The sequence below is a fragment of the Symphalangus syndactylus genome, chromosome 19 (genome assembly GCF_028878055.3).
Source record: "Symphalangus syndactylus isolate Jambi chromosome 19, NHGRI_mSymSyn1-v2.1_pri, whole genome shotgun sequence".
Lineage (NCBI taxonomy): Eukaryota > Metazoa > Chordata > Mammalia > Primates > Hylobatidae > Symphalangus > Symphalangus syndactylus.
Genome location: NC_072434.2, coordinates 51327384 through 51344013, shown reverse-complemented (window position 1 = coordinate 51344013; position 16630 = coordinate 51327384). Strand labels below are relative to the sequence as shown.

Sequence of the window (16630 nt, the reverse complement as noted above, 5' to 3'; positions counted from 1 at the left end):
CATTTTAAGTTTTTCTCTCCAAACTAAGGTCTCTCCAGAAGGAACGTCCCCTGGCATTTCACTACTACTGTAATTGTGGCACCCCCTCCCCTGGCCTAGGCCCCCAAGTGCTAGGTTTGTTCATCTTTCTCCTATCACATCCACAAACTTCTTTGCCTCTTAGGAAAGCTTTTAACTTAGTTGTAGAACATGCTGGTGATCCACTGAATCTAATTTGTCTCTCCTGGTTTAGTGCAATTGAATCATCACAGGAAAATGAGAAGCAATTAGGTACCTGTTGCTAACAAGGCGCTGAAATAATCTGCCAACAGATGCACGGTGTTTATTTATTACTGGAGTATGTCACTTGAGAAAACATTACGTTGCCTTTCTCCAAGAAGAATTGCCAGAATTGATTTTCAAATGCAGGCCTCGTAGACCTAACAAGTACTACCTTTGAGGAGCGTGGAACAGAGAAGCAAGAGGCCTTGTGAGCCTCGTTCTGGGTTAGTTCAAGTGCCAGTGCCTAGCCTAATGGGCAGCGTTGTGGATGGGATTCGAAGTCGCAGGACACTAAAGAAAAAAAGCAGCTTTTTTTCTTTTTTTTGCAAAGGTCCTTTAAGTCCCAGTTCAGGAAATTATTAAATTCATTAGCCAGATACTTAGAACCAGCTATTCCTGCCCAGCCAAAGGAAAAAAGAGTGCCAGCAAATGTTTTAAAACCACAACTAAACAAAAGTCAGGAAGCGTGTAATTAAAACTGTACCTTTATTGTATTGTAAAGAGTTTCACTGTGACGTGGAAAATATTTAAAGGAGAAGGCTGTTTAGCTAATTTGTCTGCAAGTGAACTGCCTAGTGGAGAACTATCCTAAATTAACTGTAAGGCCACCCACCGAGCCACCCTCATAAAGGGCCATGGCTGCTCAGCTTGGGTTTGTGTAACATTCAATAATTACTAGATAAATGCACAACTAAAAGCTCTATTACACTAATAATTTGTACTGTGATAGATGTGTGGGACACCCTGCTGGGTTAATTTGTCATCCCTGCAGCAAACTTCTGAAGAGAGCTCTTCCGTAGTGGAATCATGTTAATATGTTGTCCCTGGGAGGACAGGTTAGAGCAGTGAGACCACTTGGCTCCTTAATCTCTTAAAGAGGCAAAGGGCCTCCAGGGTGAGTGCTGAAGAGAATAGGGTGATTAACCCAGGGGACCTGGATTTAAACTCATCTTCACAAAAGAAGCTGCTTTCCCTTGGAATTCCTTTGCCCCTTTCTCTCTGTCCCTCTCAGTCACAGGCAGGCCTGTGTGCCCCACTGGCGCACGTGTGCACACAGGCACACACAGGCATAGACCACATATCCATACATAGTGAAGGCAGTGCTTCTGAGCAAGGTTACTTAGAAACCCCCTCATTTTAAGACTTCCTGGTATCGTGCGCTTGGACTGTACCTCGCATAATCAGATAAGCCCTGTTCTTTATCTAAAGTTGATTCCATGTATAGACTCATTATTTATTTTCCTTTTTTCAGCATAGAATAAAAAATTCAAGATTGAACTTGTATCTCCTCTTTATGTGGAATGGTTTCTTCTGCCTCTCCCTCTCTCTCTCTGTCTCTCTCTCTCTCTCTCTCTCTCTCACACACACACACACACACACACACATATACACACACAATTACTGTTTTAAATATGAAGCTCACATTTAAGCTTCAGTGCAGGGTTTTCAACCTCCCCTATTGACATAACCATAAATCATGTTAAAGTTAAGTGAATTACTATAGCATGGGACTGTAGCTTTAACAATGTTTATGTAGTATCAGCTTATCATCCGTGTAGGAAAGGAGGGGTGAGTGCTGATACTGGAAATGGGAATGTATGGCCCTATTAATGTGCTTGCAGTATCACTAAGAGTCGCCCATTCCAGGCTGCATCCTTTGTGTTATTGAAACTAGCATATTTAGTCACCCACACGTATGGAATGTTTTTTAAACTTCATATTTTGGCAGTAAATTTACATTTGCCATTTCTTCATATTGAATGGTAGCTGCTTTTTCCCCCTGAAAAAAATTCCTTTTTCTTATGCACAAAACACATCTCAGGATCATCAGAATTGCCAGCTTCTATTACAATAATAAGGGGCCTATGAGCAAAAAAAAAAAAAAAAATCTGAAAGCAAATAAATCGTTTGACCTCTGAAAAATAAATGGGAGCAGCAGAGGGCAATGAAAAGAGCGTGGGCTTTGGAGTCAGACAGAATAGAATTTAGATCCTGGATGGCCACTTGGGTTCTATGTCAGCTTCTCCAAGTCACTTATTCTCTGCTGGTCTTTGTTTTCCCACCTGTCCCAAATTGGAAAGGCTTTCTGGGAGGGCAAGTGAGATGACTCATGGAAAAAGCTCAGTATACAGTAGGCATCCAATACATACATGTTCATTATCTCTCAGATTCTCCCATCCCCGTACTGCTGTTTGTTTTTGTGTGTTTTTGTATGTGGTTCTCTTGCGATGATTCTTTCGTTCCTCACTCCCCATCCCCAGTTCTCTCTTTCTACCTGCTCGTGGTGGTCCAGAAGGAACAATGTGTCCCCCTCTCGGGGAGAAGCCACATTTGCCTAGAAGAGATGTGGCCACGGGGACGTGAGCAAGCCCTGTTACCCCTCCCATCGCTCTTGTACCCTTGGAAGCACAGGGTGGGGGAGCCTTTCCAGTGGAGCAAGCAGCCCCTCTTGAGTAAGGGGTAGCTCCTTAGCCATGGTCCAGGCTTTGCTCTGACCTGCCTTCATTCAGGCATGGCTCTTCCTAAAGGGATATGCACCTTTGTTGTTTACAAGAATCTGTTGTTTGTAAGAGTCAATTTGGCAAATAATTATTGGGCGCTTATTATCTGCCAAGCACTATGCTGGGCCCAAATGAACAAGCTAGATCAGCCAGTCCTGCTCTTCCAATCTAGCAGAACAGACAGATATTAGACAAATGATTACACCTGTGATGAGATTAATATGCAGGGAATTAAAGAAGATGGAGGAATACTATAGCAAGCTGTTTGAAATATTTGCAGAGATTTGGATGTACTTATGTCAGGATGTATGGGTCTTTTTTGTTGGTATGCAGTGTGAATTTTTAGAACTTTGGTATCCCTGAGAGATATGTCTAGATCTTTCTGAATCTCCACATTCCTGAGTATCATAGTAAGAGTTGTGGAATTGTCACATACCAGGTCATGAACAGTAGATATGTTAACACATATTTGTTCTAGTGAAAGATTCTTACAAATGAAAGAAACCCAGCCAAATTGCTTTGCCTTTCCTCCACTCCCCCAGAAGCAAGTGATGGATTAGTTTATGTAACTGAAAAGTCCAGGGGTATATGGCTGCAGGTAGACATGGAGTCAGGTGTTCAGATGCTACCTTCAGAAAGTTCTTGCTCTCTTGCGCTTGCTCGCGCTCTCTCTCTGTCTCTCTCCACCCCTCTCCCTCTCCCTCTCTCTCCCTCTTTCTCTCCCTGTCTCTCCCCCTCCCCAACCCCACCCCCACCACCCCCACCCAGGTCTGCTATTCTCTGTGTGAGCTTTATTCTTAGGCCTAATATCCTCAGACTGTGGCCCAGATAGTGTGAGCAGCTCCAGGCTTAATTTCCACCAATTTAATAATCCCAAGAGAAAAAAGAGCAACTTTTCAACAATAGATCTAGGGAACGGCCTACTCCTGGATGCTTATGATTCTGATCATCTGGGTTTGGGTCATTTGCTCACTTTTAAAACAACCCTTATGTTTAAAAGACAATGGAGTGCCTCATTGGTGTGACCCAGCTTCCCTGTCCACCCATGGAGTCAGTGGGTTAAGTCCACCCTAACCACATAGGCTGAGGCTGAGGGACAGAGAGTTCCCCAAAGAAACATTAGAGCTCTGTTTCCAGAAGAAGGGGCGAAGAACTGCTGGGCAGGCAAAAACAATAGCTACCCCCAGGAGATAACAGCAAAGCTGGCCTGAGCACTGGCCAATGGGCTCAGCTTACTCACTAGCTGTGGCTTGTTCCTGCCACAGACCCCCAGGGTCACTTGAAAACAGTTCGGCTCTTGATTCTAAATTAGCTGGTGTTGCCTCATTGCATTGTATAATCCAGATTACTTTTCATGTATCTCAATTTATTCTAAAAACAATCCTAAGAATATTAAATAACCCAGAGTCTAGCATGCTGTTTGGCACACAGGAGATTCTCAACACATTTGTTGAATGGGTGATTCTACTATGAATGAGGCACCTGTGTACATTAATTCTAATCCTCAGAAAAGCCTTTTAAATTGCGCTATTCTTTCTCCCCTCCCCCCCCAGACAGAGTCTTGCTCTGTTGCCCAGGCTGGAGTGCAGTGGCACAGTCTCGGCTCACTGCAACCTCTGCCTTCCATGTTCAAGCAATTCTTCTACCTCAGCCTCCTGAGTATCTGGGACTACAGGTACACGCCACCACGCCTGGCTAATTTTTTGTATTTTTAGTAGAGATGGGGTTTCACCATGTTGACCAGGCTGCTCTCGAAATACTGACCTTGTGATCTGCCTGCCTCAGCCTCCCAAAGTGCTGGGATTACAGGCGTGAGCCACCATGCCTGACCAATTGCTGCTACTATTTAAAGATAAGAAATTTAAAGATAAGAAAATGTAGGTTTGGAAATGTTAAATAACTTTGCCCAGATTAACACAGGGAGTGAATGATTTTAAAGCCAGAAGAGTCAAGCTCATTTTGTAGTAGAAGACACTAAGGAATATAGGAGGCTGGCATCTTGCTAGTCGATACCCAAGCTGGAATGAAAACTTGGTCCCCTGACTTTAATCACTAGACTGATTATCCTGTTGCTTATTCCATTCCTTGTGTGAAGTTTACCCACAGTAGGATTAATCCTCAAATCCTATGGGGTGAATTTAGGAAGATACTTCAAGTTCAGGAGGATGCCTTGAAAGTAGTCTTTGGCTGGGAGTGGTGGCTCACACCTGTAATCCCAACATGTTGGGAGACCAAGGCAGGTGGATCATTTGAGTTCAGGAGTTTGCAACCAGCCTGGTGACAATGAAACCCCATCTCTACTAAAAATATAAAAATTAGCCAGGCGTGGTGGCACATGCTTGTAGTCTCAGCCACTTGGGAGGCTGAGGTGGGAGGATCGCTTGAGCCCGGGAAGCAGAGGTTGCAGTGAACCTAGATTGCATCACTGCACTCCAACCTGGGTGACAGAGCAAAACCCTGTCTCAGAAAGAGAGAGAGAGAGAGAGAGAGAGAGAGAGAGAAGTAGCCTATGCTTTAGTAATCATGTTGCACAGAAATAGAGGCTTCCATTTCAGTATAAATCTGACAATTTGATGGAGAGAAATGCTGCAAAATAACCCATGGCTTTATGTTCGTTATGAGATTTGCTTTTCTGTCTGCTTATTTTCTGTGGGTTTTTTTTTTTTTTTTTTTTTTTTTTTAATGCGGGGAAAGACTTGCAGCAGCCTAGATCCAGCACTTGGTCTTTATCTAAGAAGCATCTGCATGGATCTTGTTTTTTGAAGTCCTCTTTCACAGGACTGCAGTTTGTAATTCCATTTCACTTCCAACAGGTCATTGGATGATTCCCTCCCTTTTTCTGTTAATCTCTGGAATCATCCAATCTATGGTGGTTAGTTTTCTTCTTAAGTAATTGTTTTGATTTGTTTTTCATTCTTCATTTAGTCTCACAGTAGTATCGCTTACATGTTACGTAAAAGTTCAAGTTCCCCTCATGGAACTGGATTCTTGTCAACTTTGCCTATTAAACCATCACGCTAAATATTTCCAATAATCACAGCTGTTGCGTGGCGTTTGAACACATTTCACGTCAGCCATCATGGAAGCTTAGGCAATTAGTGTGAGAATATGGTCAATTTTGATTCAAAGAGGCCCTGTCGGGACAAAGGCTGGGGCTCTATTTCACAGAGCTTAAAGTAGCACACTCAGGGTTTTTTAAACTCTAAATATTACAGTCTCCCCAAAGCCAAAGTATCTTAAAGACTGAGTCTAGATATACCGTATAACTTAATATCCCATAAACATTTTTTAAATAATTTGTTTTAAAAGGCTTCCTTATTTCGATTTTTGGATTTTAATTTTATTTTTATGGATCAGTTGTACTATTTGTAAACGTAATCCCAGAGACTGAATTCTATACATCCACTAGAGCTTAAACTAGATGAGCTTCAGAGAATATTTAGTTCAAGCTGCTTATTGTGAGAAGAGAGACTTAGTGAGAGAGAAGCCACCCACATTTATAATATGCCAGGTAGTGGCAGAAACTAAGTTAAAACCCAAGTCCCTTTATCTAGTCTGAAAATATTCCTAAAAATGCCCTAGATCTTCTGAAAAGCATTTGTTTCTGTTACTGTGTTTTCATTTGTTGGTTGGTTTTTTAGATATAGGGTCTTGCTCTGTCACCCAGGCTAGAGTGCAGTGGCGTGATCATGGCTCACTGCAGCCTCAAACTCCTGGGCTTAAGCAATCCTCCCACCACAGCCTCCAAGTAACTGGGATTACAGGCACCTGCCACAACACCTGGCTACATTTTAAAAAATTTTCGTAGAGATGAGATCTCACTGTATTGCCCAGGGTGGTCTCAAACTCCTGGGCTCAAGTGATTCTCCTGCCTCAGCCTTCTGAGGAGCTGGGGTTACAGGTGTGAGCCATCACACCCAGCCGAAAAGTGTTTCTAGTAGTCAATATGTATTAGATTTCTGATAAGCAAACTCCCAATAACTAACACGATGGGACTTTCAAGGGAAATGATAGAGATTTCCACTGTTTCCATGTTTTGGGAGGCCGTGGGGAGGCCATGCTGATTGTGGCTCGTGCCTGTAGTCCTAGCACTCGGAGGCGGAGGCAGGTAGATTGCCTGAGCTCAGGAGTTCAAGACCACGCTGGGCAACATGGTGAAACCCCGTCTCTACTAAAAAAATTCAAAAATTAGCCAGGTGTGATGGCAGGCACCTGTAGTCCCAGCTACTCGGGAGCCTAAGGCAGGAGAATTGCTTGAACCCGGAAGGCGGAGGTTGCAGTGAGCAGAGATTGCGCCACTACACTCCATCCTAGGTGACAGAGTGAGACTCTGTCTCCAAAAAAAAAATAATAATAATAATGCCCGGTTGGCAGGGGCCTACATGGTGAAGAGGGAGGTCAGTATGGACACTCAAGGATTGTAGGTCTAAGTGAAAAATAGCATCTAAAGGGAGATGGCCCCATAGTTCTAAGCTTCTGGGTTAAGTCTCACAGTCTGAAATTTAACTAAAGGCAGGAATTCACAGTATATTTGGTCAGCAAAGACTCTTTATTTGTCTAGGTCTTTAAAGAACTTTTATCTTTACTTAGATATCTATGGTATCCATGATTATTAGGTCAAGACTGTTGCTACTGCTATTGTGGCTTTTACTTTTCGTTTTGTTGTTTGTGGAATTATTTTCAAGGCCCTCATGTCATATCCATACTGATAGTATATACCATTTTGTCAATATTTATGTACTTTTTTGTCCAAGAGACAGGCGAGCAACCAGTACCTCTTGTTCCACCACTCCTTTCTTTCATGTATTCTACAATCAGAACAGGTCCTAGCACACAGGAGCAAATTTCAGTGTATTCATTGCCTGTCCCATTCTTGTCTATGATAGTACTATCATACTACAAAAGAAGCTATCGATCACTTAATTGTGTGGTCAGAAACTGCGCCATGTGCCTTATATACATTGTCTCATTTAATCTTCACAACAGCTCTATGAGGTATTATTAGCCCCATTAGACAGATGCCAAAACTGAGTTGTAGAGAAGCTCAGCAACCTGAAGCATAGCTCGTAAGTGATAGAGCTTAGAATTTAAACTCATGTCTATCTGACTCCAAAGCCCTGGTCCTTATATTGTACTGCACTGCTTTTCTGAGTCATATGTTTCACTTAGAATTATACACACACACACACGGATGTGGTCAGCCAGCACAGACCAAGGCATGTTAAGTAATGGTGAAGACAGACAATCAAAAGGCTACCATGGAGAGTTAATGAGATATCAAAGGCGACCAGATTGCTTTGGAAAGCTTCAGAAAGCTGAGGTGGAATTAGTAGTGATTGTCAGGTGTCTGACTCACAGAGCACAGCAGGTGCTTGGAGAGTGAACAAGAATTTTGTGGGTCTACACCAGGGACTGGAAAACTATGGCTGGGCCCGCAGGTCCAATAGCCCTTTGCCTGTATTTGAAAATAAAGTTTTACTGGAACACAGCCGCACTCATTTGTTTATGTAATGTCTATGACTGCTTCTGCACCGTAGCAGCGGAGTTGAGCACTTGCAACAGAGACCATAATAGCCTGCAAAGTCTAAACTATTTAGTATCTGGTCTTTACAGAAAATGTTTGCCAACTCCTGGTTTAGCCAGGGCCTTCAGCAACAAAGGTCTTGAAGTAGCTAAAATTGATCTAGGTAAAAATTTTAAAAGACTTTGGCCTTCCGTTTTCTTGTGTGGGTCTTTCTTTTTCTTTCTGTTTTTCCAAAAGACATTAGAATTTGATCTCTTAGAAAATCCCCTCAATTCAAGTGGAATAGACTCTATCAGCCATCTTGGAAACTAATCGTGGCATAAAGTTACTTTGTCTGGTAGCAGTAATACAAAAACATGGGTGTTTTGCAAGCTATCAAGCAATGTCATGTATTTCAATTGACATGTCTGGATCCTTTCACGTGCATCTTCGTGATGTTAAAAGATATGTACCCAGTGTTTTGAAAAACCTTGGCTCACCTTGAGTAAAAAGCTTTGTTATTTAGAAAAGACATCACCTCTTAAAGGTTTGAAAACCATTGCCAATTCTTCTTTCCTTGTGTCTCTGTTAAAATAAATCCCATAACTCCAAACTTCTCAGCTTTCATAAATGGCAGGCCTGATTCATGCATGATTTATAAATTAGGGCTATGGACCATTAAGATAGATTTCTCAGCTTTAGGTAGGGTATAATGGTGTTATATAGTGTGGTTTTGAATTTCTGAAGAAGCAAGATACATAGCAGTTGACAACCCAAGCCATTTTTAAGTTCTATTTACCCTTATGGAAATCTTTTGTTTTTTAAGTGGGATTTTTTTCTTTGATTTTCTTTTCCTTTGGAAGCTTTGCCGTATTACAAATTTTTACTTCTAATTATGAGTAGTCAAGAGTTCTTAATGCCACCCTTACTCTATGGAAATGGTAACTTTCATCTAAAGAACATCTTATTTCTGAAGACAGATAAGAAGGTTTTTCTTATAATGGCGCTAACAGAGAAAAACTGTTTGGAATCTCACCTGTTGCCACTGCCTTTGTATTGATTCACACCAAGACTGTGAAGTTTTGCAGATGCCAGGGCTGAGGAGTGATTATTCGCTCTTGTGAGGGAAGAAGCCTGTATATAACACTGCCTTAAGAGCACACTGCGCCTGAAGGAGGATTAGATTTTATTGTTTGTGTTGCTCTCTTGACAGCTTTTCTTTGGAGCCTCCCATAGAAGAGAGACTGGGATTTAAAGGCTGATGCCAGAAAGCAAAAGCTAACGTGAAAAGAATCCAAGTCTCTGTCCAGTGTGTGAGAATCTGCAACGGTTCATGGACAAGGAATAAAGCAATTAAGGCAATGTCAGGGTTATAATACAGAAGAACATATTTCAACCCATAAAATTTTGGTTTGAGGGAAAATGTGTGAGAGTTATTAGAGTTCTTGGAGGTTGAGCTTGAGAAAAACTACTGGAAATACTAAGAGATTACTTTCTTCTTCTATCTCTTTTTCTTCCCTAAGACTTATAAAAGCAGAAAAATGCAAGATTCCAAGCTTGTCTGGACACAGCTCCCTGATACCATCTTATTTCATATGGCCCACGCTTAGATTTCCTAACTAGTTCTGACTCCTCTTAAGAGCACTCTGTGTGTCTACAAGACCTCCTCCCCATAGTGGACTCTCAGACCAAGAATCACTGGTTGTATTACAGACGTCTCGCAACATATCCAATAATACAATAATGATCTTGACCTTCTCCTTTCTCGGTCTTAATAAATTCTGCTTTTAACGGAAGAAGCATTTTTGAGTTAAACATGTATATGTATTTTTTCAATTGTTTGAATTTTTAACTTTTTCTCCTTCAAACTAAAACCAAGAGAGGATTTTCAAGAACTGGTGGGCTGCTGGACTGGTGGGGAGGGAGTGAACAAGTAAACCAACCTGACTGACCTGCTTTCGTTTTTTAAAGTATCCAGTAATATGATCATTTTGTAATAAATAGCTGAGTATTACACCCTTTGGGAAATTCTGGCTCTCTGTTTCTTTCGTTGTGGCTACTTTGTTCAGGATGTGTAGGCAGTGCCATTGCAGCCAAAGAAACCTGATCAAATTTCCTTCCTTCCTATCTTATTTGTGTTCTTTGTGAAAAGCCCAAACAGTTGTTTTAAACAAGTCTGGCCACTCGTTAAAGTTTAAACTAGTAGTGGGATCCATCAGGAGTGAAGTGTTTCTGACACTCTCTGCTGCTCCTGGCCTAGGGTACTAACAGTATTAGATGCCGGAAGCAGCCAGTTTTGTAGTGTCTTTTAATACACAAAATTGTATTAACATCAATGTGGATACAGATGGATGCACTGCAATAAACTATAACCACTTGAGAAAAGCCTTTATTGACTCTCAAGTAAATAATGCACATTTTAAAGGATCTAAATATGCATTTACATAATGTGCTATAATTTTTTATCATGTCAACTACTCACACACACACATCCATAAGACATGTTTTTCTTCGTCAAAAATCTGGACTCATACCATTCTTTGTGCATTCCCTTAGCATCACGCCAAATTCATAATGGTAGTTTTTTTCTATAAAGCCTGATCTGGCCATCTCCAAATATAGTTGATGAATTTTACTCTTTAATTGATTTAACCCCAATGGCTTTTTCTAAAATGATTTGAGACAAATAAAAACTTAGGTACAGTAAAAACATCCAAGATGAAGAGAGAAAACAAGAAATAGGAGAGAAGAAAAACAAAGTTAGGCAGGCATTGATGAAATCTTAATTCTGAGTTTCAGTGGGTTTCATTGTCTGGTAGAAAAGGAATAGCAGGTTATCCAGAGAAACAGCATCTATTTAATAATAATTGCTAGAGCTTTGTGATGTCAGTAACGTAACTATTTTCTGTTTGAAGAAATGAAGGTTCAGGATCTTGAATGATTTCTCTCCAGTTGCACAGTGAACTGATGACTGAACCAGAAAGTCCAAAGCATGAGAAAGTAAGGGTTGCAAAGGATGACCCTTTAAAATGCAGACTCGGCAATTGCCTAATTTGAAACTACAGGCTAAATGATTTCCTGGTATTAATTAAGAATTAATTGATTCTTATAAATCAGTCATTGTAGAATTAATTCCACATAGTACCATATGTTCTTGTGTTTGTGTTAAACTCTATTCCACAAGGAAATGGTGAATAAATTGTTTTTAGTAAAATAAAAAATAAAGGTCTAAATTTAAGTTGCTAATGATTGTCTTTTACGTATTTAACAACAACAAAATGAGGGAAAGGATGTTTATTAACAGTTAATGGGGAGATGACAGGGTGCTTTTGAGTTATTTCTTCTATCTCGTTTCTTTAAAGATCAGTTCTGCTTGATCTTTGCTCAAGTGAATTTCTTTTTTGGGCAGCATTCTCTGTTGGCCACCATGATTTCATAATCTAACAATTACCCATCACTTTCCATTGAGCACCTGAGGCAGTGGCACTTTATCTTCAAGGTCAGCCTACCAGGGGCTCTTGTCAGCAGAATTGGCACCTTTGTGTTTGACATCCTGCAAAAGTTGAGTGTTTTGTTTTGTTAGGCTCAGTATATTCTCAGCCCAGTTTGGGAAATATCACATTCTGTCCTTAACTAGTGACTATTCCATCAGATGCAGGGTACTGAGTAAAAGTTTTTTGCCACCAGCATGGAGGACTGTACCATGTTGGATGAAAAAATTCCTTTGATTCTTTAAAGCCAATGGCATAATTTGCAGAGTAAGAGATGACTAGAGCCATTTAACTTTTTAGCTTGTGGGTTTTAACTCAGCAATAACAATAGATTCCAAGATTTATCATTCATTGTAGGAAGTCCTAAGTTTTACTCATTTTTCTTTTTTTTTCTTCTTTCTTTTTTTTGAGACGGAGTCTCCCTCTGTCGCCCAGGCTAGAGTGCAGTGGCACAATCTCAGCTCACTGCAAGATCTGCCTCTCAGGTTCATGCCATTCTCCTGCCTCAGCCTCTGGAGTAGCTGGAACTACAGGCATCTGCCACCACACGTGGCTAATTTTTTTGTATTTTTAGTAGAGATGGGGTTTCACCATGTTAGCCAGGGTGGTCTCGATCTCCTGACCTTGTGATCCGCCTGCCTCGGCCTCCCAAAGTGCTGGGATTACAGGCATAAGCCACCGTACCAGGCCAGTTTTACCAATTTTTCTAAAAGCTCCCTGGCTCTTGACCAGGTGGAGAAACCAAGTTTTGGTTTTAGCAAATTTTATTCTATGTTTAATGGTATGATTATCTTATTAACCTCTGTTTATTCAGTCATTCGCTGCACATTCAACAAATATTTATTGAGTGCCAGACTCAGTTCTGGGGATATTGCAGTGGGTGGAAAAGCTATTTACGAAGATGGAGAAGACTGGGAGAAGTGTAAGCTTGAGAGGAGAAGGTAATGAAAATTCTGATTCAAATAAGTTATGTTTGAGAAATCCTCAATTGTATGACCGATGGCAAAATTTCATCTGTTTTGGCTCAGATTTGTTTCTTGAGCCCATAGTAGGAGCCTATGAATATTTATTGGGCAGATTAAAGATTGCATGAATTAAAAGGTTTCACCAGACCACCTGCAAGACATGGATTGGAAAGTTGCTTCCACTCCAATCGCCCATTTCCAGTCTTTTTGAAAACTACAGATGTCACTCTGAACCCTATAGCATGAGCCATTTCAGTCATTAGTCAGAAAGTGCCCCAATCATGAGGAGATCCCAGTAGGGAACAAAGAACCCATGCCCAGCAACTAATACAGGTGCATCCTTTTTCACAGCCCTTAGCCATGCAAGTGGGATAGTGGTAGAAGTGGTGGCCTGTCTTACTGGGTTTCTCTTCAGTATTATGAGTCATTCTTGGTATTAGAAAGGTCTTATTTTCCAAAATGTGGACATTCCTGTGATTTTTAGTTTAAAGATTTAAACCAAAGAAAGTAAAGGAAAGATAAATACTCTCATCTCCTCTAATTTGGGAGAGGTTTCTCTGGCTCTCATTGAGAAGCAAGAGCTGCTATCTTGGCTTGACTTGGTTTGAATATCTTCAGCCTTCCCATGCACTGCTCTTATCCTCCAGCCAGTTTTATCAATCATCCTTCTAATTCAAGGGCAAAAGTTCTCTTAGAGAAGTTATTAGGCACCTCACTTAAGTTTTTTTAATCTAATGTGATCTTGTTCACATGAAGTTTACCAGGGTTCAAATGTAAGGGAGTAGTAGTTGTCTGAGTCTTTTAGCAGTTTTTATGGGCACAGGGCCAACATTTTAGCAGGGGTCACTGCATGCTTACCCTGAGGGTTCCCCTGCTCTAACATATATGCATTTCTGAGTTTGGCTTTGAAATGGCATCTGAAGGCGACATAAACCATCCGTGTAAAGTGAGGCACCCAAATTGCATGGGTTCATTAAGTGATCATTTACTACATACTTCAAAAAATTTTCATCCTGAATTAGTCCCTAGAAATTTCCTTGAAAGGGGTATAAGAGCTTTAACAATGAATTATTGTCTATGGATAGCTCAGCGTGAAAGGGGATCCATATGTGCAAACTAGAATTTGTCATATGTAATGTCAGTTAAGTCAGGTCTAATCTACCAAATACATTTTTTATTGCTTGCTTCATTAAAAAGGCTCTTAAGGTAATGAATAATCTTCAGCCTCACCAAGGATTATTAATGCCTTTATAACTCATGTCCACTGAAAATAGAAAGACAGCTCGAAACTCTACCCTAATCTAACCTCCATGTTTGTCTTAGAGCCTTAAGGAAGAAAATCTGTCAGACCTATCCAGTGTTAAATTCAGTCACATGAGCAATATTGTGAATCGGGCCAGGAAGAGAAATAAAGGAGGAAGTTGAATCGGGTTCAACTGTGACAAAGCAGGTCTTTCTTTTCATAACCCTGATGTTTTCTTTTCCTGCAGCAAGTCCGCATGCAACACCATCGACTCTTCATTTCCCAACATCACCCATTATCCAGCAGCCTGGGCCTTACTTCTCACACCCAGCCATCCGCTATCACCCTCAGGAGACGCTGAAAGAATTTGTCCAACTTGTCTGCCCTGATGCTGGTCAGCAGGCTGGACAGGTGGGGTTCCTCAATGTAAGGAAACCTCTTTTTTTCCATTTCTTTAGAAATGTTAGCCGAATATAAAAAATAACAAGGGGAGACCTTATGATCATGTGACATTGTGCTCTAATGTTGTGCTGACTGACTGCAGGCAAATGTCATATTTATTCTAGATTGTGGGAAAGTTAACTTGGTCTAAGAGTGATTAGTCAGGGTTTAAAAACAGTGTTTGTGTTAAGTTTGCAACTGTCAAGTTTATGGATATAAATCAGCTCAAGGGTGAACTATATAACCTTCTAAGTTCTGTGGGCTGGTCATTCCACCTCGTGCATTCTCACCCCAGGGCTCATACAGTTAACAAAATAGAAAGACCAAATAGTTTTAAATAATGATTTGGGGCGGTAGAGAGAGGTAGGGAGATGAAGGGGACAGATGTTTCAGATCAACTAAGTTGATATTTTTGAAAAATACAGTCTTGTAACACTTTAGATCAAGTTGACCAGTACTTGAACTCAAGATGCTAAAAGTACAGTTTATTATGGTTTGTTATTTCTGCAAGTCATTATCTTTTCCACTTATCTTGGTATAAACAGTGTTCAATAGCTTCACATGAATGTTTTTATTTTTCCTCAAATAAACCAAATAATCACAATTTGAAATGGCATTCCAAATGTAAAAGTGATTTTTAAAAATCAGAAATTTTATTTCAAATATAGGATTAGATGTTTACAGTGGAAAGCTGTATCCCAAGGCCAATAATAATAAACAATGACCAGCATAAAGCCAAATTTGATTTTCCTTTTCTACTAATAACTGTGCATGAAGTTACAGATTAGCCATAATTATTACTGGCCAATTTAGGATAGTATGTGACACCATCCTGTCACCGATTTTTTTCACTTGCAGAAATACCTGATTCTGCATATCTGAGCCAGAACAGGCAGCTTTGACTAATGTCTGGTGATGTGTTAGCAGATACATTTCTGTCTAGACAACAAATCAATATGGTGCCTCTTTTCTTTTTGCTTGTATATTCATTTGCTTAGCTTATTCTAAAGCATTCACTTATGGACTCTCAGCCCACTCAGAAATAACGCAAAGGCAAAGTTGCTGGCAAGAAAGCACAGCGTTCTGATCGTCAGATGAGGTAGTCTTTGAGGAGCAATACTAAATATATAAGTAAATGTTGATGGGGGAGTGAGACTGCCTCTGTAGAATTATTAAGCTTAAATGTAAAAGCCTGGGACAGCAGAGTCTCCTTCAACCGAATTTTGACTGGGGACTAAATGTGAACTGTTGTTGTTGGTTGAATAGAGGCCTCTTGGGAAACAATGAAAAAACTGAGCTGATCACCAGCATCAAGCATCTGACTTCTAAATTTTTAACCATTTTTGTAATAGTCCTGACACCCTATATAACTGTTAAGTGCCCGGTTTTGCATTTTGATCAAAATTTTATAGGACTTAAGGCAGTTCTCTTCATGAAATTATTTTGAAAAAATTGAAAATAAAATGGATTTTATTGCTCTCTTTACAGGGGAATTTTTTGTTAAAGAGCTGTTATTTGGTTGTTTTAACATCAGGCAGCAAAATAAATATGACTCTTATGGCATATGCTTATATAATTTAAATCAAAATTAGAAGTGATATTTTTCCCTAGCAGACTTCTAGACAGCTGAATTCTAAAGTTTCTGTGCCTGATGTTATACAATATGTGAACAAAATTTTCTATGTTCACTTAACACATTTATTAAATGTTATATAATATCAACTTTGAAGAGTGAAAATAAAATATTACTTTTTTATCTCAAGTGCATATTTAGGAAACTTTATTCTATCTATGTAAAGAAACATAGTGGAATAATGCCACAGTCCATAAAACACTTAGATATTAAATATTTAATAATCATGAGAAAGATAATGAAGGTAGCAGTTAATACAGAAAAATACAAAACATTCCAAGCAAAAGTTGGTTACTCAGGTGACGAATCCAGAGTGGTGATTGGCAGGTGATTTTATGAAATCAGATGCAAAGAAGGACAATGTAGTTCAAGAGATAAGTTTAGGATGCATGGAGCACATTCGGCTAAGAGTACTTTTGTGAAATGCCTTAAGAGCAGAACCCAACAACGGACATTTCCATATGGACTTACGGAAGAATTTAAGCAGCTAGATACTTAGTAATTTACATTAAAGGTGCCTGATGAATATTTTGTTTTCAGAAGCAGCTAATGGTTGCTGTCTCTTTCTTCTTTTTCTTGTATGTGTGTTTTC

The 16630-nt window shown here is 40.0% G+C and overlaps 1 protein-coding gene across 5 annotated transcripts in view; it reads left to right on the top strand.

Annotated features, from left to right (window-relative positions):
• Positions 1-16630, top strand: part of NFIA (nuclear factor I A) — a 386956-nt gene that overhangs the window by 314165 nt on the left and 56161 nt on the right. For 4 of the 5 annotated variants that reach the window (XM_063613343.1, XM_055234470.2, XM_055234468.2 and 1 more), the window contains one exon: positions 14212-14390. In XM_063613343.1, the coding sequence (XP_063469413.1) occupies positions 14212-14390 (179 nt within the window). The remainder of the gene's footprint in view (positions 1-14211; positions 14391-16630) is intronic. The other variant, XM_063613342.1, reaches the window with a different exon arrangement.